At 41.8% G+C, this 26,248-nt stretch overlaps 1 protein-coding gene across 1 annotated transcript in view; it reads right to left on the bottom strand.

The window, feature by feature from the left end:
* Positions 1-2,492: 2,492 nt before the first annotated feature.
* cnnm2b (cyclin and CBS domain divalent metal cation transport mediator 2b) overlaps positions 2,493-26,248 on the bottom strand; it is a 44,024-nt gene continuing 20,268 nt past the window's right edge. Inside the window, exons 2-8 of the mRNA XM_058641474.1 lie at positions 16,906-17,049; positions 14,700-14,837; positions 12,894-13,063; positions 10,824-10,917; positions 9,622-9,684; positions 5,768-5,946; positions 2,493-4,951 (exon numbers count right to left, since the gene is read on the bottom strand). Coding sequence (XP_058497457.1) covers positions 4,670-4,951; positions 5,768-5,946; positions 9,622-9,684; positions 10,824-10,917; positions 12,894-13,063; positions 14,700-14,837; positions 16,906-17,049 — 1,070 coding nt within the window. The 3' untranslated portion in view covers positions 2,493-4,669. The remainder of the gene's footprint in view (positions 4,952-5,767; positions 5,947-9,621; positions 9,685-10,823; positions 10,918-12,893; positions 13,064-14,699; positions 14,838-16,905; positions 17,050-26,248) is intronic.

Raw genomic sequence — 26,248 nt, 5'->3', positions numbered from 1 at the left:
ATTAGGTAGAGCCGGCCCTGCACACACACACACTCCCACCCTCACCATAACCATCACAACTTCATTCCTGATCCTAACGCTTAACCATAAAACCCAATTCTTAAGTCGTAAGACCCTCAAAAAGACATGTATACACACACACACAGGTTTGTGCAGCATTCGTTGTGAGGACCCTTAAAGACATAATGCATTCCCTAACCCATTACCTTAACTTTAACCATCACAACTAAACCCTAAAATTACATCTTATCTCTCTAAAAGCCCTTTAAAGATGAGGTGAGATGAGAAATGTCCTCACTCCATGACACATACAAGAACACACACAGGTTTGCACAGCTATTCTTCTTAGGACACTGCACTGACAATCATTCATTTGGCATTTGCCTTATCTTAACCTAACCTTAACCACAATTCAAATCTTAGTCCTAAACTCAACCAGTTCCTCAAAAATGAGGTTCTGCCTCATTTTTAGGACCAGGTTTTGGTCTCCATGAGGACTACTGGTCCTGACAAGGTCAAGTGTTTATGCTGGGAAAAAGGTCGTTACGAGGTAGCACATACGCACACATATGAGGAAACAGTGACCTCCAGTGGTTACTGTAGTTACTGCAAGTGGACGTTAAAGGAACGTTTTAGTATTTTTTTAGTACACGTTAATGTGGCCTGTGATGCAACAGAAGCATCGCCACAGGAAACATTCATGTTGATAAACAGGCCTGGAGGTGAAAAAGCAAATAAATCATTAAAGAAATATCTAAAAAAAAAAAGAAATCAGGGAATAATTCAGAATTTTGACAAATGACCCTTTTTCCAGTCAGGAGGCTGTCAGCTAAAGTTTGGAAGCATGGCTCTGTCCAAAGATACACGAAAAAAACCACACAAAACAAAGTAACAAACAAGAAAATAAACCTCACCACTTTTTTTTCGGGAAGTTACTGCAATTTGTCAAGAAATGGTCGAAAAACAAAAAAACCCAGTACAACGAGAATCGTAACTTGAGTGATTTGTGTGGAGGTAAACGAGATGCAGCACACTAATGAATGTTGGTGCAAAATAAAAATAAAATAAAATAAAAGGTGTGGTTTTACAGGAGGTTCTTTTGTGATCTGCGGTCGTTTGCATTTGAATTTGATTTAAAGCTCCAGTGTGTGACATTCAGCACAAATTAAATATAGTTCCACTATGTTTGTAAAAGTGTAAAAAAAAGTATTTTGTCGTACAGTTAACTGGCTGAGGACAACCTGGAAGTAATAATATAGTGAACAGCCAGCAGGGGGCGACTCTGCTGAACCTTCTAACTTGATTTGTAACATTTTTCTGAAAGAGTTAATGGTCAGTTGGTTAGTTTTCAGCTTTTCTTCAGTAGAAAACCATGTTATTGTATTTCGTAAAATGTTCCTATTTAAAAAAAAAACAGACAATAATGTGCAGGACACTAGTGTGACTGACAGCTGGTGTCAGGCCCGGTTGCAGGAGACGTCTGTGAACATTCAAGTGCAAAACCTCAGCATCATCAGGCTCCAAAACCAGGTTTTGGAGTCCAACGCTGTGTTCACAGCATTGCGATTTTCCGAATGACGTCACGTACTCGCCAACAGCCAGACTTTGCTCGGGAGGAACGTTTACTTTTTGTGTGTGGACACTTGGAGCTGTACGACACTTTATCTCTTGTGGAAACGTCTGCAGAGAAGAAACTGTCGTCTTGTGTGTTTTCACAACACCATACGGACGCAACATGGCGAGTTTCCCCCGCTACATCCGATTTGCTTCCAGCGATACCTTCGCATGACCAACTCCGGTTTCTTCTCTGCAGAAGTTTCCACCACAACGCTTTGGCTGATGTTGAAAAGAAACACCTGTTACTTCTGATTAAAATATGGCGACTTGCAGCCAACGCTCCTATCACGTCACAAAATGTACAAAGCAATAGGCGCAATTTGCGCGGAGCGACGTGACAAATCACGTTCAGTGTGAACACAGCATGAGTGTGAGGTCTTAGCCACCAACAGCCATAAAATGGACCAAGCAGAGTGTGGACTTTGTGTTTGGAATAGAACGACAACCTCTCTAGTATGTGAAGGCCACCGTAGTTCCACTGACTCACTATTAGGTGTCGCTAAATCTTACACACTGGACCTTTAACCCATCACTCGTTATATATCTGCAACACAGATGGTGAAAAAACAACAACACAAAGACATGAACACACACACACACACACAAACACAAACAGTGGGAAAGCATCGCTGTGTATCATCATTCATGGACACGTTTAATGTCGAGGTTGCTTTTTGTGACGTTGATGATGCTCAACATGTTAGATGAGGTCATTAATACTGTGCAATTATCAAGTTTGATTATGAATAAAATTGGCAACAAAAAAACAAAAAGACATAACCTCCACATGCATCGGTGCAGTGTCACAACTTTTACACATCCCCCGCGATCCACTCACCCCCACCCTCCCGCCCGCCCGCCCGCTCCCCCCGTGGCGAAAGATCAAACCCCCTCCTCTCGCATGAACGTAGTATATGACAGTAGACATGTTTGAGGTCATCAGATGCAAACACATGAGAGACAAAAGAGAGAAACAGACCAGCTAAAGACACTTTTTGCTTGTGGATGGCTGCAGTTTAGCATTCTTCAAAAACAAATATACATATACATACAGTACATACATACAAATATATCGGTCAATTTTTATAATACAGTGATTTTCTCCTCTTACTCATAAATCATCTCTTTTTAAATAAATTGCGGCTTCATTGCACTTGTTAAGATAATTAATTATATGATTTCTCTTTAAAAGGCAATAGTGTGATTTTTTTTTTTTTTTTTTCGTTTTTCTACTTTTCTTAAAGGTGAAAAAGATAGTTTACCATATAAGCCTGATTTAGGATAATAGTAAAAATAACAAGATCTGTAATATACATACTGTATCTGTAAAAGACCCTCACCTCCTCATATACATGAATGGATGTTCATCTCCACATATATATACTCGTGTATGTAGCATGTCCTTGTTTTGTTTTTTGATACGACACGAGCGCGAGCATGCTCGTGTGCCAGTTTTTCAACGCCGTATCAACGTCTCCACGCGTACATATATACAGAAAATATTATAAAATAAATAAATACAGGAAAACATTCTTGGTTCGTGGTTTTTTTTTTTCTTCTTCTTAAACGGTTTCTTTCAAAGCGGTTTTTGGTGCAGTCTTTGACGAACCGCTGCTCTCTGCGCTGTTTGGGTTTGAGTCCTCGCTGATGGGATCAAAAAGTTGACTGAGCCTCCCTGAAAGATGCACGGATGGTGGAGCTGCATTTGTGTGTGTGTGTGTGTGTGTGTGTTTAGAAATGTAATAAGTGTGCTCAAATACGTGCAAAAAGAACAGTTTGTGTCCAGTGTAAAGAAGTGGGACCAAAGTCTTTGGCCTGAGGAGAAAGTAGAGTGAAAGTTGAGTGTGTGTGTGTGTGTGTGTGTGTGTGTGTGTGCATTAGGACTGTACTTTTTCCAAAAAACAAGTTTGAAGGAGGGGCCACACGCTCGGTGTAGTGGTTAGCACTCTTGCCTTTGCAGCAAGGAGACCTGGGGGTTCGCGACCCGGTCAGAACAAGGGCCTTGCTGCATGGAGTTTGCATGTTCTCCCTCTGTGTGTGTGTGTGTGTGTGTGTGTGTGTGTGGGGGGGGGGGTTTCTCCGGGTTCTCCGGTTTCCTCCCACAGTCCAAAAACATGCAGTATGGGGATTAGTTAAATTGGACACTCTAAATTGACTGTAGTTGTGAGAGTGAATGGTTGTTTGTCTCTCTATATGAGGCCCTCTGTACCTCGCCTATTGCAGATCTTCAGACAACTTTATCGATACGATGAGGTTGAGGTTGAACACTGCTTGTGCTGCCTCCTCTGCCTCACTCACATGCGAGTCTGCAGATTTTTCCCAGAACCTGAAACGTTTCCACGTTGCTGCTTTTCAGATGCTTTGGTGTCGTGATTGTCTGCTCAGGAGGCAAAAAAACAACAAAACATCCCTCTCTTTTTCCCTGATCTAAGGAAAACTTAAGTGGACCTGAGGCTATGCTGTGCTCACAGTGCCCTCTGCTGGACCAGACGGTGATTACGTACTCTAACAGGATTCCCCACGTTCAAATTAATATCCAACATTTTAGATAAAAAGTGACAGCCCGAGTGTGCATGTGCATTGTTGATGTGTATGTGTGTGTGTGTGTGTGTGTGTGTGTGTGTGGGGTTAAGGGACGGGGGTTTGCATGCACTCAGTCATCCTCTCGTCCAAGTCACTGCTAAGAAAGTGTCAGATTGTCCCAGAAAAGAAGCTCAGTCACAGGTTCTGTCAGAGTGCGGCCTCTGTAGGAGAGTGTGGTACAGCAGGGATTCTGACAGCATACGGGTGGTGGGATGCATTCAGGGTGACGCAGCACCCGTCCTCCCCCACTACCCCCTCCGTGAAAGGGTCTCACTGACTGACTGACTGACTGACTGACTGACTGACTGACTGACTGACTGACTGGCTGACTGACTGACGGGGCTACTGGCCGGAACAGGAAAACCCTTTTTTCCACCTGCTTCCACTCGCCCCACGTTCCCTCATCGCTCTGTGTGTGTGTCCACGAGACAAGGTGGAGGGCCTGCGTCTCCACCGGGCTCGCCGGGGGCTAAATGGGTCCCTCGTTGTGGGCACTGTGGTTGCTCCTGCTGAGGCTCACACAGTTCTGCTGCGGGGTTAGCAGGTGGGATGTCTCATTGGACACAGCTATGGACACGGCCGGGACGGTGCTCGCCGTGCAGGTCGTGGTGGTGACGACGGCCGGCGGCTCCACGCCGTCGTGGAGCTCCGTCAGCGTGAGCTCGATCTTGGTGAACTCGCCGTCTGTGGATTGTGGCGTCTTGTCCATCCGCGACGCCATGACGGCATTCTGGTACTGTTGGCGTGTTACCTAGGGAACAGGGAAGATGGCGTCATCTATGACTATGACTGAGGCGGACTCTGTATTTAAAGTTAGACCTGAAGCCTTCCTTTTTGATAAACCTTATCGTTAGCACTGGCTCAGGGAAACCTGGGCCATCGCTTAGTTATGCTGCTATAGACCTGGACTGCTGGGGGAATTCCTGTGGTGCAGTCACACTCACTCTCTCACACTCAGGGTATGAATATGACTTAATTACATGTCATTAACCTTGTTCTTTCTCCCCCTAGTTTTGTCCTTTCCTTCCTGTCCTCTCTTTCTCTCTCTCCATCCTCATCTTGCAGGCTGCAGGATCCAGATCCAGTTTCGAGGTTATTATTGTTATTCATATCACCATTATTATTATGATGAGAATTATACTAATAATTAGAATTGATATCAGCATAATTCTTTATAAATGACATTGTAGTTCTATAAACACGTCATAACTGACTCAGAACTGTCTTGTTTAAACTTAGAACTTGATACAATTGTTGTATATCTGCTCCTGGTCTCTTTCTTCTATCTCTACCTCACCTCCCTCCTGTCCTTTCTGTCCCCCCTCCCCTCCTCTGTCCCCCATTTTTCCCTTTCACCCCAACCGATCGAGGCAGATGGCCGCACATCTTTGAGTCTGGTTCAGTCAGAGATTTCTTCCTGTTTTTTCTCTCCACTGATGCCTATTGTTTGCTCATTGTGTGAATTTATTGTGAATTTTTCTATTTCTCCAAACTACTTTATGAATAAATATTTTCAATACTGGTATCTCTGTGTCAGGAGTGTGTGAGTTGTATTCTGTGTTCTCACCTTTATAAACTGCAGGTCTGAGCGTGCTCTGACAGAGTAGTCAGGTACGTAGATCTGCAGGAAGGAGTTGAGCTGGTTGTTGCTGCTGCCCAGCGTCGGAGTGATGGCGTCGATGCGATCGCTCCTGTTCAGAGAATCGGAGTGGTTGAGTCCAAAAGGCCGCGGAGGAGATTTATTTTCTACAAGATAATGAGTACAGAGAGACAGAGTGTAAAAAGGTTTCCAAGTCAACTCAGTGTCCGCTATTGTTTCTTTAAAGCTGTAGTGCGTAACCTAAAATAAACAAATGTTCATTACATTCAAACCATTGTCGTAAGGAGTTCACATGACGCTCTCTCAGCGCCACACAACTCTGTGTGTCTCAGTATAGCAGTGATTAGATATTATGTCACCTGGCCAATCCAGACAGACGGAGGCAACAGCAACATTGTGCAAGTAAAGTGAATTCAGCAGTTTGACAGGATAAACACTTCTTAACCCCACCTGCCCTGCCACTGTATAGAAAATCAGAGGTGATTTTGGTATGATAGCAAGGGGAATTTTCAAAGATTTCATAAAATAAAAAGGTCAAATAATGTATAGTTACATGTCATTACTAAAGATTTGTTACAACTCAAACGAGTATTTGACTAGTCCATTCAGAATCAGCTGCTTATCACAGCTCTCCTGATGTGATTTTCTTCCCGTACGCTGCAATAAAACCAGCAGACGCCCAGCTTCAATTGATCTCTATGAGATGGCACAGAACAGCTTTTTTCTCCCACTGTGGTGCGCGAGATGGGGATTTGATAAAAGCGTCAAAAAATGTCACTTCCAGGGAAGCTCGGCTTCTGCAGTTATGTGCCGTATGTGTAAAGAACTGGGCCTGAAACAGAGCTTCCCTCTGTTTCACAGACCAGCAACCACCGCTCATACAGACACAAGCGCTCCCTCAGTCATGTCTTTTGTTTGTTTGACAGAGTCTGTTTTCAGATGAAGGACACAGCATACAAATAATCTTACATTGTTTCTGTTCATGTCTCTATATGTGGCCCTGCGATGGACTGGGTGTGACCCCGCCTATCGCCCTATATCGCCCTATGTCAGCTGAGATTGGCACAGATCCCCTCATGTGGAGGATAAAGTGGTAGAAGATGGATAGATGGATGTTTCTGTTCACCAAGACCAAACCAAGGTGTATGAGGTATCTTGTTGCATATGAGTAGACAGTGTTGTGTTTGGAGGGGGAGATGAGAGACCAGGAACAAGACTGGCACAGTTTGTAGTGAATGGAAACAGCAAAAGACTGTTTATCTGACAGAATAATGAACTGCAACAGAAAACACTAACAACATACAACATATAGTTAGATTATTATAGACGATTGTGATTTAGGCCTTTTATGATTTCACTGCAGTCCCCACTCATAGCTGTTCAATGTGTGGGTCACTGTTTACATCTCCCAAAAAACCAGCACACCAAACACTGTAACACACTGCCTGCTGTCATGTTTCCCCAGAAAACAAAAAACACAAAAACCTAAAGTTTAGTTTCAGAGCGCCAAGTGAAGGTGTTCACCCTCTGGAGACACCAAACCAACTGAGCAAGGACTCACCAACCTGCATATGTAACCTCCCAGCCAGGCTGATTACCCTCAGCTGTGGGACGACACAGGTGCTGTCAATAGCTCCTGATTGAATAAGAAACATGTGACCTAGATGCTACTTCTGTCTGCCAGTACCTCAGCAAGTACAATAAAGTAACTTTTGGTGACTTTTATTTGTTTGTTGATTGATTTTCTTGAGCAGAAGAATTCACCTTTAAAACTTTTTGACACCTTTGTATTTTCATTCAAACTCCAACCTCTTTGGAGCCGTCTCACTTTTCTTGTGCAGCACATGAGTGTTGTGATTAATTTTAACAGAGAGAGAGTTGTGTGGAGATGATACACTCCATCAGCATTGCGTGCCCTCATTTGACAATTGTTTGAATGTAACAGACATTTGTTTAAAATAAATATATGCAGTCTGTCAGATACCAGTATCAAATGAATGCTGTTAAACCAGAGCTATAATTTCCCCCCAAAAAATGGAATATGAACCTAGCAGTGTTTTAGCGACAGAAGCGTTCAGTCAGAGGTGAATCTTGTTCTGACCAACTAGGACTTAATGTTTGACAATAGTACAAGTTTGTCTGCTTACATACTGCACATCACATTCATGACTACAATGCTTCATCTATTTGGTCATATATTTTTTCAAATCTGAATATTTACAGACACTAAAACTCTGCTCTAATATCGGAATCAGCTGATACCACAATCAGAATCAGTATCTGTCCAACAACATCCAATACAATCCATAAACCCTTAATAAGATGTAAATGCTTCATTTAGCACAGACAACACGCTGTAAAGGGAGATTTCTGCCAACACTGTCATGCCACAGGGAGCAAAGTGAGAGCTGCACACAGTTGGTAGTAACTAGGTTGTAAATGCGTCAGCACAAACACAACCACTGAGCTGTAAAAGACTAAACTGGACTGATATCAGTAAATTCAATCTGTATCATATCAGTCGCAACAAAACTGGTATGGAGCCATACCTGCTCTAATCCTCTCACAGTCGTCTCTGAAGTGAGCTGAGCTGCAGAACAGCGTCGCCAGCACTTCACATGTGCACCACTGACATTTTTCCAGCTAAAGTGTAACATATTAGTGCAGACGCTTGCTGTGACACTGTATGGAAATCTCATTTCTTCATAAATCTTTAGGTGCGAGGGCTCTTTCAGACAGCAGGTATTGGGTCGGTGGTCCCCAATGATCCCTGGAACTCTACGTGTTCTGTTTTTTGTGTGTGCGCTTTTTTTTTGTGTGCAAATTTTTTAATTAAAGCCAGATTATGTTTTCCACTTCTTAAAGAAGCCTAGTGAAAATCACACACAACAAAGTGGAAACGGCTTCACCAAAGCTAATGCTACTACGCTGACTGGAATGTATGTAATCCCATGTTGGAATATGTGTGTGTGTGATCGGGAGTGTGTGTGTGTGTGTGTGTGTGTGACTGAGCACAGTGGGCCAAAGACCTGGCATGTGAACTCTTGCGGATTAGTACTCCACTTTCTCTGGGCCACAGGGGCCAGGTCAATATAAGAAATGGCAGTCTGTGTCAAGAACACACATAATGCCTTTACGTACACCAACACACACAAATGTGTGCACGGTGCCACACTGTATAAAAAAGAGAAACCCTCAAAGTGCACTGTAGGTCACTTCTGAAGACGGGAAGAAAAGTATTTGTTCAAGCACACTTCCACATGCATGTGGGTGTGTTTGCGTTCGCATGTTCGCGGTTACGTGTGGAGTCCATGTGCCTGTGCATGTGAACATGTGTGTACGTGCATGTTTTTCTATGTGCACTCAGTGGTGTCCAGCAGGGGGGCCTGTAGCTGTAGGTCTTGTTTATGAAGTCGAAGGGTTAAAGGTTAGGGGCGAGGGGGGTGGAGCCTGGGTCCACTCCGGGGCCTCCAGTCTCCCAACACCATTCAGCCACTTGACTAATGGCTCGAGCGATGAGGGTGTTAAAGTCTTAGTCTGAATCTGTTTTTTTTCCTTTCCCTTTGTCTCTTTCACTTTCTTTAACACATGTGAATATACTGTACGGTGTGTGTGTGTGTGTGTGTGTGTGTGTGTGCTCTGCATTCAAGTGCTAACGGACAAAAACATCAAAAAGGCAGGGAAGATTCAAATAAAACACACACATACATTTACAAAAAAGCAAACCAGGCTTGCAATTTAACAAAACACAATAGTTTAAAACAGCATAAGTTGACAGGATGTTAGTGTGGTGTTAAATAGAGGATAAAATGGCACTGTACCTGGAGATCCTGCTAATGATTCAGTTCTACTGACCACAAACGTACGAGACAGGGACAGAGGGACTAAAGGGAGAGAGGGATAAAGAGTCAATTTGAAATATTCTAGCATCAAATCATCAGCAAAACAAACTATATACACTGTACATATCCATTGTTCTACTGAAAAGCTGAATCATTGAGTATCTGATGCCTACACACATATGCATGCACACACACACACAGAGAGCAAGGTTATTTTACAGTTTCACCAGTAGGTGGCTCTCAGTTCACACTGCCCACAGGAATAGTGGAACAGTTTATGAATGAACTGAGGGAACAGCAGCAGATCACTAGATGTGACGCTTTCTCATGATGTCACTGCAGGAACGGCCTTTACTCGACATAGACTGTCACCCAAGAAAATGTTGCTGTTTGATTAACAAAAAGGTCATAAAAAGGTTTCTAATTTTGGAGACACAACAAAGAAACAAACACAAAGAGAGGACAGTGGACTGGTCCATTTTCTCACTCATCAAACCAAAAACAAAGACTGAAGTAGATTCTAAGTTGTGACAAAACAGAGATGCAGCGATGGCCAGTAATATTATTACTTTACCCCAATAACAGTTTGCAAAAACAGTAATTACATTACAACTACTAAGCCAAGTCATTCCAAATGAAAAGCTATTCTATAATGAAGTGTACACGCAGCAGGTCATGGGAGGGAATATGTGGAAAACTGTAAAAGTTGGAAGAGTCAGAGTAATTTTTCTTTTGCTTTGAGAGGCTGCCAAGTTTGCAGTTGTGCAGTTTGACTGTATTTACAAAAGTAATCAAGTAATGTAAAAGAAGTAATACGTAACTTTATGTTGAATTTGGCTTTCAGTACACTGAGGAATGTTGCAGGTAAACTTTACTCAATGAAAAGGTAGATTAGACATTAAAACAAACATTGTTTTGGTATTTATTTTTATATATTATTATACTTGGAAAGTATTTTTTTTATTTTACTTGACAAAGTAAAGTTTATGTGAGTAAATGTAAATGTACGTTCAGTCTAATATTGGCCAAAATGTGCAATAGCTTCTAGTTTCTAGAAAAAGAGTATGAAGTCATTAAAACATCCAAGGCGATAAAGGTGAAGTTTAAAAGTCTAAAGAGAGTGTAGATGTTTGACAGATAAAGTATTCTCAGGTTTATTTTAGGAAACAGAAGAGTCTTACCTGGTGATGCTGTCAGCGACATCATCCCATAGAAGGAGAACGGTCCCGCTTCAAACTTCATCCCCTCTTTACCTGCTTCCACCTCCACTCTCCCCTGTGACAGGATGAAGAACGAAGTGTCAGCTACTGAGTATTTTATCAAACACTGCACATAATATTTCTACAGCAGTGTCTCTCAATCCTGGTCGTGGGGACCCAGTGCCCTGCTTATTTTAGCTGCTTCCCTGCTCCCACACACCTGATTCAAATGCTCGTCATCAAGCTCTGCAGAGGCCTGATAACGAGCCATTCATTTGAATCAGGTGTGTGGGAGCAGGGGAAGCAGCTAAAATATGCAGCACAGGATTGAGAAACGCTGCTTTTAAAGCAAACGAATAACACGTTTACATCTTACATGTACAAATGTTTTAATCAAGCTGCACATGCTTATGTCCTTTCTGGAGCATTAAATGTCCAGTGTGTACCATTAAGCGAGGTTTATTATCAAAAAATGAACATGAGTAGACCTGTATAAGTGTGTCATCACTTGATTTTCCTTGGGTTGAATTTCTGCATTTCTCTTGAACATTTTTGTTATTTGGACTTCTTTGTTTTGGTTCTTTTCTTGCCCCAAGTTTAGATCATATCCATGTCCCACCCTCACCCTCACCCTCTCTCCTTCTCTGTTAAATGTCTCCCAATTTGTTCTTGTGCCTGGTCTCAAGGTTTGTGACCTCAAGATTGAGCCACCTGGTCATAATTAGATCTCATTTGATTTTGATAACACACACACACTGAAACTGACTAAGAGTGTTGATAGGAAACATTTACACAATGTGGGAACGTCAGTAATACACTTACAGCAGCAGTGGTCTTCTGTTTGATTTCATTCTCCACATCACTTATCTTCTCTTGATGTCTCTTTATATTCTCTAATATAAGTCAGTGTGACACAAACTTTTTATATGGGGGACTTGCACACTTTAAAGTTTCAACCAAACATTTCCAAGATATATATATATATATATATATATGTATATGTATGTATATGATTTTTTTTTTTGACAACCCTGATAACACTTTCATTGTATGCATGTGTTTTTGAAAACATATACACATAAATCTTAAGTAAGAGCCTTGAAAAATGTATAAGACTAGGTCAGCAGCACTTACTTTCAGTCTAAAGTAAGTAATGGTAATTTTACATCAGGATTTCTTTGGAAGTGTTTGGACAGATTGGGCAGAGAGACATCACTCCTAATATTCAGTTTGTATTACAAGTTTTCAATGAAATTACATCGCACACAAAAAAAAGAGGATTGACTGAGAGACTTGGAAAGACTAATTTCATATAATACTGACTGTTCAGTTTCTTGTACTCTGACGTGATGAAAGTGCACTTTGAGGTGGAGTATCTCTCAGATCAGACACTTGCATACTAATGACATTACTGTCTGTGGCATTGTTGTGTATATTAATCCTTAATGGCCTGCAGTCAATCATACCATGCATACCTTTCCAGGAATGCACGGCCCCTGCAGAGCAACTCTGTTCGCTCGGTCGATGGCTGTACTGTGAAAAACTGCAGGATCAGGCAAAACAAGAGACTGTAGCACTAACAGCAGTGTATCAGTGCACAAACTCGTACTGTGTTCTTATCACAGTACATTTAAACAGATGTTTCCAAAATATGTTCATTCTGACTTCTGTCTAAATATAATAATATTGTGACTGTATTATAGCCAATTGGTTATCAATTTAGTGGTTCATTTATTTGAAACAACACATGTGGAACACATTTTTGTACCTTAATACCTCACTGCTGTATCGTCCTTTTGCAATGATAGTGGTGCTTGAGGTCTCAGCAGCTCTGAGCTCTCTGTTTTGGTGCATAATGTTTGGCCTAGTGTGTGTGTGTGTGTGTGTGGATGTGCGTGTGTGGGACCAAGCACGTATACACCCACGCAGAGTTGGAGAATGTCAGACTTGCATGTCGATCCGACATTGCAACCTCCCAAAATCTTACTGTACACTTGCTGCACAATGACAATTTTATTCTATTCTATTCTGTTCTGTTCTACATCGACGCACCTGCAGAATGAGGATGAAATAATCCACAGGCTTGTTCCTGTGGAAGAGGTAGTGCTCAGCCGCCCGCTTGTTCTTATCGTCGTATTTCAGCTCCTGGATGACGTTGGGATGCTTCAGCAAGCGCAGCAGGATCTTCTCTGACATTTGCACAGGTGCAAAAGGATCCACCTCTGAGGGGAGAGGGAGGAGGTAAACATACCTTAAAATAAAACGTAAACATAAAGTAAATTCCAACAGATGCTGCATTTTGTGGCTGATCACAATTATGAATCCGGCCTTGTATCAACATGTTGTAATTTATAATAATAAAGTCTTGATTCTTGGATGATTCTAGTTTTGGTTTCAGGTTGATGGACAAGAACAATCTGAGGATTAGGGCTGGGAATCGAAATTCAATACTTTTTATCTACCAAACATCCTCTGTATAACCTAATATCAAAACTGTCATCATCATCATCATCATCGTCATTGAGCCAATAATCATTGCAGTATGCTAACAGTGCTCGTGATTTGCCGTCCCGAGGCGTGAAGAGGGACAACCAGAGATGGGACCAAAGGAGCAGAGGAAGACGGGGCATACCATGTGTGAGGGGTGTGTGTGTTGTGTTTTGTTCTAAGATCTAAAGTGACATAACAACTGTAATTAAGCATTTGACAGCGCATGAATTAAATACAAGAGCAGAAACTCGGATTTTGACGCACACTTATATATCGGACGGATAAAATGTCACATTAAAAAACATCCCGCATATAAAATCAGCAATAGCATTTTAGCTGAGTCATGTTGTGGACTGTTTATTTCTTCTTCTTTAAAGGTGTTTGTGATATTGGTATCTGTATTAGACACAAAAATGTGGTATTGTGCCATCCCTAGTGTCTCAGTCTAGATATCAATATTGATATTTGAATCATTCACATCCCTAATGAGGACGTCTCCATTGACTGCACAACAAGTGTTTCAAACCATCCAAACTTCTCCAAACAACCAAAACCAAAAAGATGTATCGTAATCGTGACTGTTCTGCTTCAATGAAACCAACAAGCCTATCAGCACCTTCAACTCAGAGCTGGGAAAAAGTGTCAACTGGCTTCTGGCTCCACCACCAGGAACTACACTCACTAATAGTCTTTAGAGGAACTTAACCAACACTTAGCTGCTAGGTCAAAGTTCTAAAGCAAATCCCAACGGCAGTGAGGCATCGTGAACTTCTGCTGCTGTAGTAGTACTTGGATATCCCTCTGCCGGCTCAGAAATCCTTTTCCCAAGGGAAAGCGGGTGAAATGCTTCACATTTTACACTAAGTATGTAAACTTGTGTGAGAACGGCGATCATAGGCCAAATATGCTGGACGTGATGTCACCGAGGAACGAGCATAAGCAAACAGGGTGGTGTTTTTAAAGCTGTGAGCTACGATCTCAACTTGTAACCTCCAGTGCATGACATGCAAGCAAATAGATGCCTGCTTTTGCACAGACATCCCGTGCCGCGCTCCCGAAAGGCCTTCCACCTCGTCTCACACACACACGCATACCAACACGCTTGTTGTGAGTCCTCACACAACTCATTCTCTCTCTCTCTCTCACACACACACACACACACACACACACACACACACACACACACAGACACACACACAACAGATACTCATTCTACACACATACTCACTCCTCCCTACATTCGCTTGCCCAAAAATCCAAAGCCCATACGGGCACATGCACACACAAACAGCTCACACACACACTATCCCCACAGTGAAGGGCTGAGGGCACACTGGGGGAAGTCAAGCAGCAACGCAGCCTACTTGCCTGTTGCTAGGAAACGCAGGGTAGCCAGCAGAAGCTGAGGTGATATTTTAACCTTCATTTCATTGTCGGTAGGCTTGAAGGCCGAGAAATCCTGCTTCCTTTCCCGATGGGTGATTTTCTTCTTCGTCTTGTTGTCAGCTGAGGAGGGAAAATTAAAAGTTGAGACACAGACTAAAACTTTTCACAGTCACAAAAGAGGGGGGATGGTCCATACCACTCCACAGACACTGGTCTGCTCATCCCAGGTCACAGGGTGACTAAACTTGAGTTACCCAAAGCTTATTGCTTTTTCCAGAAACGTAGCTGTGGCGTCCTTCTCAGAACTAAAGGAGAGCTATAGGGGGCTACATTGTTAGCTTAGCACATTCTTAGCATTACTTAAAGCCATATGTATTACAGCAACAAATAGACTGGCATGAACTCCACGTCTGTGGGTCTTTACTGATACCACAGTCCAGACGCTAGAATGAAAGAAAGAAATTATCCTTATTTAGTCACCCACATGTGTAAAATTTTATAATCTGTAGATTTATTTGTAGCTTTTGGCATGAAATGAAACAATCAAATCGCCAAGTCTCCATAAATATGGTGGACTTAATATTTGTCCTTAGGTAAACTTTTCTCGAGGTTAACATAAAAACAACCTTTATTTATATATATGTATATATATATATATATATATATATATATATATATATATATATACATATATATATAACTTATAATTTATAGTCATTATTGTCTTCCTGTAAACATTTCACGGTTAATTATCCTGCACCTCGGGGTGCAGCATAAATACAGTATTTATTTCATTTGTGGTGACTCACTAACCCCTCCCACCCGACCATTAGCTTATGAGTCATCATAGCAAGCCGAGACCATTTTGTTAAGAAGGCGAATGTTTTAACAAATATTGGCAAAAAAACCCCATCAAATTATTGACTGCAATTTTACAGTGTGGCATCAAACAGTTGAAAGATGTGTATTTGGATCTTTTCTCTCTCCTTGTTTTGTTTTAACGCCAACTCCCATCTTGAGTGAAACATCTGTATCTTTGGCTGCTAAACCCTCCGCTTCTTTTTCTGTGTGGTGTTTGGTGCTGAGAGTGTGGTTTACATCCTGAACGCTGAGGCTGCAAATGAGGTTGATGAGAGCGGTGAGACTGAACCAAAACCATATCGTTGGAGGCTGCGGAGGCAATATAATGAGCTGAAGCCCCCTTTCCCTTTAGACATGGCTGATGTTAGAGCACGATGAGCTACACTTTTCAATTTACATTTAGTGTAAGCACACATAAACAAACAAAGTTTTTCACAACTCGTAGATTCTGTAATTATTAGCAGCTCCCCTTTGCCTTTATTACACTTTCGTATCATGTTTTACTGTGCAACAATCTACTCTTACACCCCTAACACCATAAAACAGCAGCAGCTTATCAGAACAGTGAAAATAATGTGACATATGCACTAACGGTTATTTGAAAATGCCAATGAGTTCACAATAGTTCTGCAACATGTATTATCCGCCTCATAGTGATGACTTAAAGTCTTAAGGGGATAGTTGATGTTTTTTGAAATGTAGTTGTATCAGATACTGACACATTACGAACACTGACTTCTCGTGCACCCAGGTTTCTGTGTACTCAACCAGAGCCAGATACTCACTCTTACTGATGACACGGCTGCCAGCAGCGACACAAAGAAACATCTGATTTTAACCCTTTAACAAAAGGCTCATGGCTGCGATATCTACGATATCTTAAGCATGTTGGTCACTTAATCTCACTGTTAGACTGCCTTTACTTGCTGTAAAGTGAAGTTTGTGTAACGTTCACTCTGCCACACCAAAGTCCATAGAGAAATTCAGCATTTTTAGCTCATGGAATCGCAGAGGCAGCTGGTCTACTGCTGCCTTCTTTAGTAAGATTGTTCTACTTAGATAAATGTGAACGACGGATGTGAACACCAAAGTCACAGAGTAACACATTTGAACGAGCCGATGGAAGAAGAGGTTGATCAACATATCCTGGGTGTGGTGATGTTTTTTGGACTTTTGTGCAGGGACTTTCTAGCCAGAGATAGTGTACACTTGAGCAGAAGTTGATTTTATTAGGTGAGCCTTTTGTTAAGTGATCAAAAAAGTGTCACTCACGTAGCCATCCTTCAAAGAAAGCCTTAAAAGTATGAGCATAGAGAGTGGGACCTACTATATAGGTCAGTCTCATCCAGGATCTCCGACTTGATGATTTCCTCAATTACGTCCTCCAGGGTGACGATACCCAGGACCTCATAGAAAGGGTCTCCTTCCCCCTCATTGTTCACCCGCTGAACTATGGCCAGGTGAGATTTTCCTACAAAAACATACACACACAGATAGACAAACACAGGTTATAAAGACGGGGTCATATAGTAATAAAGAGAGTTAAAGATAGGGCAGGCAGTGATGGGTTTACAGGGGAACACACAGGCAGGGACACACATGGCTGCTTGCTCTGTTTTCTGACATGTATCACAGATAATTATTTAACATGTTATTTTATATGAAAAGTAAAACATAAAACTGTGATGACACTGAGGCTACAGTGGGACACAGAGTAAGTGATCTCCTCAGTGAGCACTAGTGGTCCAAATATTAACAGAGCCACCAGAAACACACAGCTATGGGCAGACAGTCAGCATGACAGTCAGACAGTCCTAAATTTCATCATATGGGCCCTCCCTCCACATCTGTGTTCCCAGGACCCTCCTGTGTGCTGCACAATCTGAAAAAAGGAAACAAACTGCTGTGTATGCAGAGAATACTGTCAGGCAAAACACTAAACAAATTCTTTGCCTTTTCTCAGCTTGTGATCATTTAAAAGGAATTTTCCAGAGGCCCAGGCTAATATTAGCCCCTGCAAAATGAAGTTTCCATTCCGCCCCGGCGATATTCTCACCAAGCGGAGGAACAAACTGGGCGAAGCCTCCGCTGTGTGATCAGATTGTCTTGGAATGGGCCGTTTGCATGCAGGTACACCAGGGTGTAAATAATGGAGGACATCAGCGGGCTTGTGTGTTCCTGTGTCAGAGTGTGCGCGTGTGTTGTGTGTGTGTGTGTGGTTATTTTGGAATCACAGGTACATCACTGTGCATCCCGGTGCATGGATGCTGTTTCAGCTAACGTTAGCTGCTTTGGTGCAGGGAAGCACAGGCTGCACACACACACCAAGAGTGTTTTATAGCACTGCAGCTCACTGCCTCCTCACAGCACTATAACAACAGTGTATAGAGCCTCAGAGTCTGAACGTGAGAAAGTGTTAGATGCAGACATGATGCTTTCAACAAATACACTCAGGTTACTACTAACAGGCTGGATCCCCAAAGAGAGGTATTAATAATGTAAACACAACAGAGAAATCCACTACCACAAAGAGTCTGCACATTGTCTGCACATTATTCAAGTCCTGTTCTCAAAGTGTCCCACAACAGCAGAGTCAAACTATTTCTATTAAGAAGTAAGTGACATCTTCAGCATATTGCTTTACCTCTGTTGGGCTGTGTTTAACTAGGACAAACACAAACTGAGCCTCAGTGGGTTAAAGCAATCAGGCCTCTGAGGTCCTTGAGCAAGCAATTACTCTAAACTGCCTGGGGAGGGAATGGCAAATGGAGTGGCCAGCCGAGCACAGATCTATGTTCACTTCTTTCTCTTTAATGGCATTCACTCCACTCACATGGAGTTTATAAACACAGCTTCTGAATGTAGGTTTGTAGGCGATGAGTGTGTGACCTAATGTCATGCCTTATCTTATCTTCATCATAATGAGATGAAAATCTGTGAAAACATATTAAGGTCAAATCCACTCAGCAGTGTGACATGTTTTGGGAAGCCACTTATAGTCTTGATAACATTCACACTGCTCTCATGTCTGCATAGTAAAGATTTTACCTTCAGACGCTTGTAAGCTCCAGGCAGGGAAATGGGTAAACAGCTAGTCTGGCTCCATTCACAGGTGACAGCACATCAAAAAAATAGGTCGCAACTTGTTGTGTGTAGTAAACAAAACAAAGTGACACAAAATGGCAAGCTGTTTCCCAGCTAGCACGCTGTTAGCTATAGCTACACCTACACATTATTATCAGTATTATTATTACTAACTTGCAGTTCGGAAGCAAATACATTCATTTTTAACTATTTTTGAAGGAAAATATACACACTATACTACATACTCACAACATTTAAAGGTTTAAACACTCTACAAACTAGGGCTAACTTACTAGCATGTTGTTAAGTTACTCACACTTTCACTGGTCAACAGCAAAATACCTTTACAAACTTTGAATAATCATTATAATAAAAGGCCTCTGCTTGTTATACTGACTATCAAAAGGCCATAACCTTAAAACTTCTCTGACACGACCTCAACCAGGGGCGCGGGAAGTGGGGTGCTGAGGGTGCTGCAGCACCCCCTACTGACAAGGGGTGGAACACACAGCATGTAAATACAGTAGTTTGTTGTTTTTTTGGTGGATAATTTCCTTGTCCGATAATATATTAAAATAAGTTTAAAGTACGTTGAATTATTACTATCTAACGTGATAGTGAGGTCAAAGTGTAAGGATTACTAGGGAACGACGTAGGGAAAACAATAGCACAGAGAAGAATTCTAGATTTCTTTATTTCTAAAACCCCAAAAATTGATAATGGTGTTGTTGCTCTTGACGTGCGTTGAAAGAAGAAAAGTGTGTTGGCGAATGCTGTACACTATGCAGCAACCCAGGGCAAAATGATGTCCCCGTGCACATGGCCTCAACAAATTGCATATTTCTTGTTGATGATGTTGGTGTTTTTTAAGTGTCTGATACTGATACCGATATCACAACGTTTGCAGCCCTCACTCACTTTCTGGTCACATGATAGCTGTGACACAGCTGTGAATTACTGGATATCCAATCCAGTAATTCTGACCAGTATCAAACCTATACCATATACCAGCATGATAAAACTGCTGCTCTAGTTGTATTCACCCTGCGTATAATGAGAAAAGGAACAAACAATCAGAACCTCACCTTTCTGACACAAAACAAGGCCTGACCTCTGACCTTTGTGTAAGCCGGCTGATAAGAGGTGAAGGAGATCAAACACACAATCTGATTTGCCCTTCACTGAACACACAGACGTTAACAGCTGCAAGTCACTTGTTTAACAAGCTTAACTAACAGGATGTTTGTCCACACTGACAACACTATCACTTCTTCAGCTGAGGGGAATTGGAGATGATGACACTTCAGGGCTTACACAGAGGTCACACGGGTCACTAGCTAAAAAACAGTGAATGGGAAGCTATTGAAATGACACAGAAAAGTATGTTCCAAGACCATGAAACAGGTGGCAACAGACATACACACAAATCATACATTCATCGTGGTTTTCATTTTAGTCTCTATATTTCTTCTTTTGACTCATTTACAATATATTTTTTTGTTGGTCACTTGGCCTTCTCTGAGTGTACGCAGACATACACACTGTTATTAATCTATAAGGCTCTCCTTGGCTTAGTTCCTCCATATCTGCACACGATTATTCAAATAACTAAAACCCACTATTCTCTTCATTCTAGTGTCAAAGTTCTCCATCTTTCTTTTCCACGTGTTAGAACAGGAATTAGGGAAAACAGCGTTCAGCTTCGCTGCTCCATGTGCATGGAACACACTCCAGACTGAACTGAAAATATCTGAACTGATTTCACTTGGAGCGTTTCGTTCGATCGTATTAGACCAGTAAACACTAAGTAAGCACTGCAACAAGAAGACTTGCGACCCGGTCGGAACAAAGGTCTTTCTGCATGGAGTTTGCATGTTCTCCCCGTGTGTGCATGAAAATTACAATCAATGCTTTCACAATGGAGATCAGATTGTTTACCCAGCACCATCACAGGTCAAAATCACTTACTTTCACTTACTGATGAGACGACTGACATCAATTTTTTAAAACAATTTTTCAGCTTTTTAAATGTGTAAATTTTCTGGTTTGACAAAGGAATCATTGAAACTGAAACATTTGGGTTTGTGGACGAAAGAAGACATCTGATTTCGAGGATTGGGAAACATTGACATCTGACATTAATGAAGAAAATAGTCTATTTTCTCTCATAGTAAAACTAACATATGTTATGCATAAAGAATATACGCTTTTCATTGTCTAGTGAGGATACTTTTTCTCTGTTCACATTCATTTGATGCTCCACTCTGAATCTCTCCGTCCAACAAGATGAGAGCAAACTAACCCGTTTCCCACAAAGAAAAAAAATACCACAGAAGCAACTGAAAAAATGCAGCTTCTGTCTCCCATAAATATAGAACGAAACAATGACAGACTGTTTATTCATAGCTCCTTAGCGGCTGTTGGTAGATGGTGGTAGATTTTGTAAGAGGGGGGGGACTGGAGTGGGTTAGGGTTGACCCTCTGGACCCTCTGCAGCCTGGAACTTGGCAGTGGGCCCTTGCAAAGACCAGTTGTCTGGGGTCCTATAAGGCACCACTGCTGCCTGACATCTGGGGCTGTCTAGCTGGGCTGAGACTGAATGCATGCTGGGTAGTCCAGCACACAGGCACACTGCACACATCAGGGTTGAGGGTCAATTCACTTTCAATTTCATCCACTGAAGCAGCAGCAGCAGGTTTTCTTGGTCAAAAAGTGAAACACTGTAGTCATTAAATGGATTCCGTGTGTGATTCCCAAAACATTTCTGAGAACAATGGTGGTGTTATTAACCCTGTAAAAGTTTCAGTTTACATTTGGAGTGTGAAGACACACACACAGGTTTGGCGCCGTTATCCTTTTAAGGACTGATTTCAATTATTTTGGACAGTCTAACCAAAACCTAAGTTTAACCAGTTCCTCAGAAATCAGGTGCTGCTTCATTAGCACCAGGTTATGGTCTCCATGAGGACTACTAGTCCTGGCAAGGTCAGTGTTTATGCCAGAACAAGGTCCTAAAGAGGTAACACATACAAGTACGTACACACACACACACACACACACACACACACATACACACAGAGAGGATTATTTTGTTTCCCTTAACAACAAAGCAGCAAATGACTAAAGTACCAGGAAGTGCTTAATCCCACAGAGGAGACAGTTGGGGACCACAACAGGTTTGTTCAGCTAATGTATTTTAATGCTTCATTAAAACTATAGCGGTGAAGATGCACACTACAGACGTCGCACTGCGGCCAAAAGGTTTTTGCCTCCTGCTCCTTACAAGTGAGTTACATGGGATAGTGGTTGAAATCGGGCCGTACAAAAAAGGAACACCCCTTAAAACAACCTGACACGTCACCATGTATTAAGCAGACACGTGTTTTTATAACAGATTCTACATTGTTAGATGTTGTTATACAGCTATCGTGAACTATAGGCATTATTATGCAGTTTGTCTGCAGTGAAGTGGAACTGTCGTCAGTGCTGAGGAATACTGTTGGACCAGTTTAGGGTATGCAGCTTCATTTATTTTTAATTTGGTTATTAGGGCCCGAGCACTGTGGTGCAAGGACCTATTGGATATGTTTTCCTCCGAATGATCGCATTTTTGATGTTCAGTTCAGTCTCCATACCGATTTTTAATAAAAGAGATTTTATCAAAACTAATGCTGCAATTTGTATTTTCTGATTTTGTACATCACTAAAACTATTAATGTTTACATAAAATCTGTAGTTACGTAAATGGAGTACACAAAGCAACTCTACAGCACAGCTGTAGGTGATCGTTTAAACCCAAACATTGACTGTCCTACTGTTCCAGTTAAAAATATCCAGTCTAGAATTGTGCCAAACATTTTATAGTACTCAACAGGATGGCTTTTTTTAGGAGACACAAATAAAAATGTCCTACTGAGCAGATAATCACGACAGCAAAGCATCACCTTCACCAGAGTTTACAGTTTGTGGGCACATGAGATTATTCTGGTCAAACGAGATTATCGAGTCTCTAGTAACTGTGGTAGTCTTGGAACATTTTTGAGGATACAGGAAATAGTATGTATGTAAAGATTGATCTAAATATTTAAAGAATCAATATCGGAACCTCAAAATAAAAATTCAGAGCCCAGCCCTATTACCAATAACAATCAATCAAGCATTATGGTTGGTTAAAATGGAGATGTGCACTCATTTGCCTTTTCTTTAACCAAGTTTCAGGAAATTTCATTAACAATTGACCCCACGTTTGGATCAAAACCTGGTTAGCGGTAACTCCAGTCCTGCTGCTCTGGTGAGTGGACGCTCCAAAGCCGAGCCTGAGAACAACCACTCAGGCCATCAGAGACTAAGCTGTGTGCTCTTTTCCACCATTCCCAGCTTATTTATGGAATGCAGCTTTGTCATATTTTTCCATAGCACATTTTCCCCCTATAAATAGACACGTAAGGCTCACAGAGTTGGGGTGGGAGTATGAGGAGTCAGTATCTGTTCTGTTCACTCATCATTGCCCCCTCTCTGCCTCGCTCTCCTCCTGTTTTTCCAAATAGTTGAGCGCTGACAAATATAGAGCGACGGTGGGGTGATGGGAACCCGCTGGATGACTTTATACCTCCAGTGAAAATAGAGATAACTTTCCAGACATTCTGACACATTTTTCCATGGAGAAAAACTTCACCCTGATACTAATACCATGTCGACTATTTACATCTCCTTAATTTAAATAAACATTTGGTCTAAATAAACTTGAAATAACATCACATCGTTCTATCTCAGCCCATATTATCTGGAGACATAAGTGGAATGTGCGTCCGTCTGTCTGTGTTCCTACTTCCTCGACAAGTATAATATATAAGAGAGATAAACGGAATTCCTTACAAAACATTCAAGTGTTGACATAAACACAGGAGCAAATTAGCCTTAACCTTTAAGAAGTGCTGCCGCTGCTCTATGCAGACTCTTAACTGTGTGGCTACACAAGGGTTACACTTCTGTCAGTAACCCAGACAACAACCTGTAGAGACACAACTACTGAACACAAATGTGCAGCCTCTAAGTGGTGCTGATGTTGACATGACAGAACAGTATGCTCCTAAAGCTGGAAATTAGGCAAAGAGTGTTTTTACTTTTCACCTGCTTTATTTTCACAATCATTGACTCAGCTCTTCTAATTGTTAAATTTCATGAGGTCTACGTGAGCGTCAGCTCTTCTCCGAGTTTATGTGAAAGATGCTTCGACAATCTTTTTGGACTCTGTCAGCACTTCTCTGAAAACGAATCTCATTAAAAAAAAAGCAATTTTTTTCCATTTGCTATTGTCAAGATTTGATTTTATTATTTAAGATAAAATTCCTGAACATAAAAAGGTGATGGTCACCAACGAAAGAGGATTTTTGGGAAAGCTACTGTCAAGAAGAAGGCTAATGCAGAGCGATCCAGGACCAGAGTGAACATCGGAAAGGGCTACAAAGTGATGCCACGGTGGCTCTGTCTCTACTGGACAGGTAGGCCTACTTTATGTCTTTGTGATCTTCTGAGAGTATCTGTTGTTTTATGAGAACAAGTATATTCTTTTTCAGTGGAGACGTGCAAAAGTGACGCTGTCACATCTAGCATCTGTTGTGACTCGACTGTTTCTCTGAAGGAATACACTTCACGTTCAAGATGAAAATGGACTGGACTTTGTAGAAATAATCTCTGAATCTCCATCATCCAGACAAAGCTGAATCAGTTAGTGAAAGACAGAGAACACCAGTTCTGCTCCACAGACATATCGAGGGAGGGAAAAGCAGCACTGGTATCCCCATTACCTTTATTTCAAACATTTTCTGAGTTTAATAACTTTATTAATTCAGTGAAGCTGCAGCAACTTCAGTTTTCTCAGCATCTTCCCATGTTTTGGCTGCGTAGTAACGACAGATATGAAAGAAACACAAGTGTCTTGGTTAAAAACTGACTTCTTCAATGTGTTTTTCACACAATTTCACACCTCATGTGAACACAAAATGACAAACTTTAAGCACTTAGTGACAACAGAAACCACCACCATCACCATTTTTAAACGTCTGTATTTATATAGTGATTTTCTAATCTTGATGACCACTCAAAGCAGCTTTACAGTTTTTGCCATTCATCCATTCACACCCATTCACTTACACATTCATACAGCACATCTACACAGTAAGGGCTAAAGGATTTAGACAACACCTGTTTCAGTCAGGCTTTGGGCTCTAGGCCCCTTATCTCCAGTGAAGGACAATCTTAACGCTTCAGCAGACCAAGACATTTTGGACAATGCTGTGCTTCCAACTCTGTGGCAACAGCTTGAGGAAGACTCTTTTCTTTTCCAACATGACTGTGCCCCAGTGCACAAAGCAAGGACTGTAAGGATATGGTTTGACTTTGAGTTTGGTGTGGGAAAACTTGACTGACCCACACAGAGACCTGACCTCAACCCCATCGAGCACCTTTGGGGTGAACTGGAACAGAGATTGTGAGCCAGAACATCAGCGCCTGACCTCATGCATGCTCTACAGAGTGAATGGACACATAAGACAATGGACAAACGGGCGACCAACTCTATATTAAAGTACTTTATACATATATATTAAGTCGTAGTTCCATCACGGTACAGTACGGTACAGTTCAGAACAATACAGGCTTGTGTTTTGAGAACAGTATCTTTATTTGGTAGGCGTAGTGTGCGCTGTGCCCGATAGCTGTGTCAGTGAGATACATAGCATGGTGTCGTACCAGTGCGCTGACAACGACATCAACGGACAACAATGGAGGACATTTCTTTTTCCTGCTTGGTTTGTGGCTGTGCGTCTCAACAAGACGTCAAGCTTTGTATGAGTATGTGGGCGCTAAAGAAACACCGGTCACAAGGAAGTGATGCTATCACCCAATCAGCTGACCGTCATGGGTCTAGCTTCCCCCATACTATACCATTACTCTGGCACCCATAAGGGAAGGATACTAAAAAAAGGAATGGTTGGGGCCGGTTATTTTGGTACTATTTCTAATGGAAAAGAAAAAATATGTGTCGTACCAAACTATCAGGATCGCGGGGGGTGCAATGATGACCAGTCCATCACAGGGCCACATATAGAGAGACAAACAACCACCCACTCACACACCTTGAGTCAATTAAGAGTGTCCAATTGACCCTATACCATATTGCATTTTTTTGGACTGTGGGAGTAAACCAGAGAATCCAGAGAGAACATGAATACTCCATGCAGAAAGGCACTTGAACCCGGGTGTTCTTGCTGCAAAGGCAAGAGTGCTAACCACAACACCAACCGTGTGGGCCTAGTACCAAACCACTCGATGGAAACACACCATTTGAATGCGCCATTACAGTCCCTTTTGGTGTATTGGTCCAAATACATACTGCCGGCACAGCTGTCAGGAGCAATGTGGGATTAAATGCCTTGCCCAAGGATACATTGGCATGTAGACTCCCAAGTCAGAATTGCACCTTTAAGAAAGGTTGCTCTACCACTGACCTACCGTCGCCCAGTATTGATACCTTCAAGTTGTTATTCTAATAAACTTTTCTTATCTACTCACTAAACTTAAAAACA

Source organism: Solea solea, chromosome 10 (assembly GCF_958295425.1).
Source record: "Solea solea chromosome 10, fSolSol10.1, whole genome shotgun sequence".
Taxonomy (NCBI): Eukaryota; Metazoa; Chordata; class Actinopteri; order Pleuronectiformes; family Soleidae; genus Solea; species Solea solea.
The sequence above is the reverse complement of the archived record's forward strand: the minus strand, read 5'-3'. Positions and strand labels throughout refer to the sequence as shown.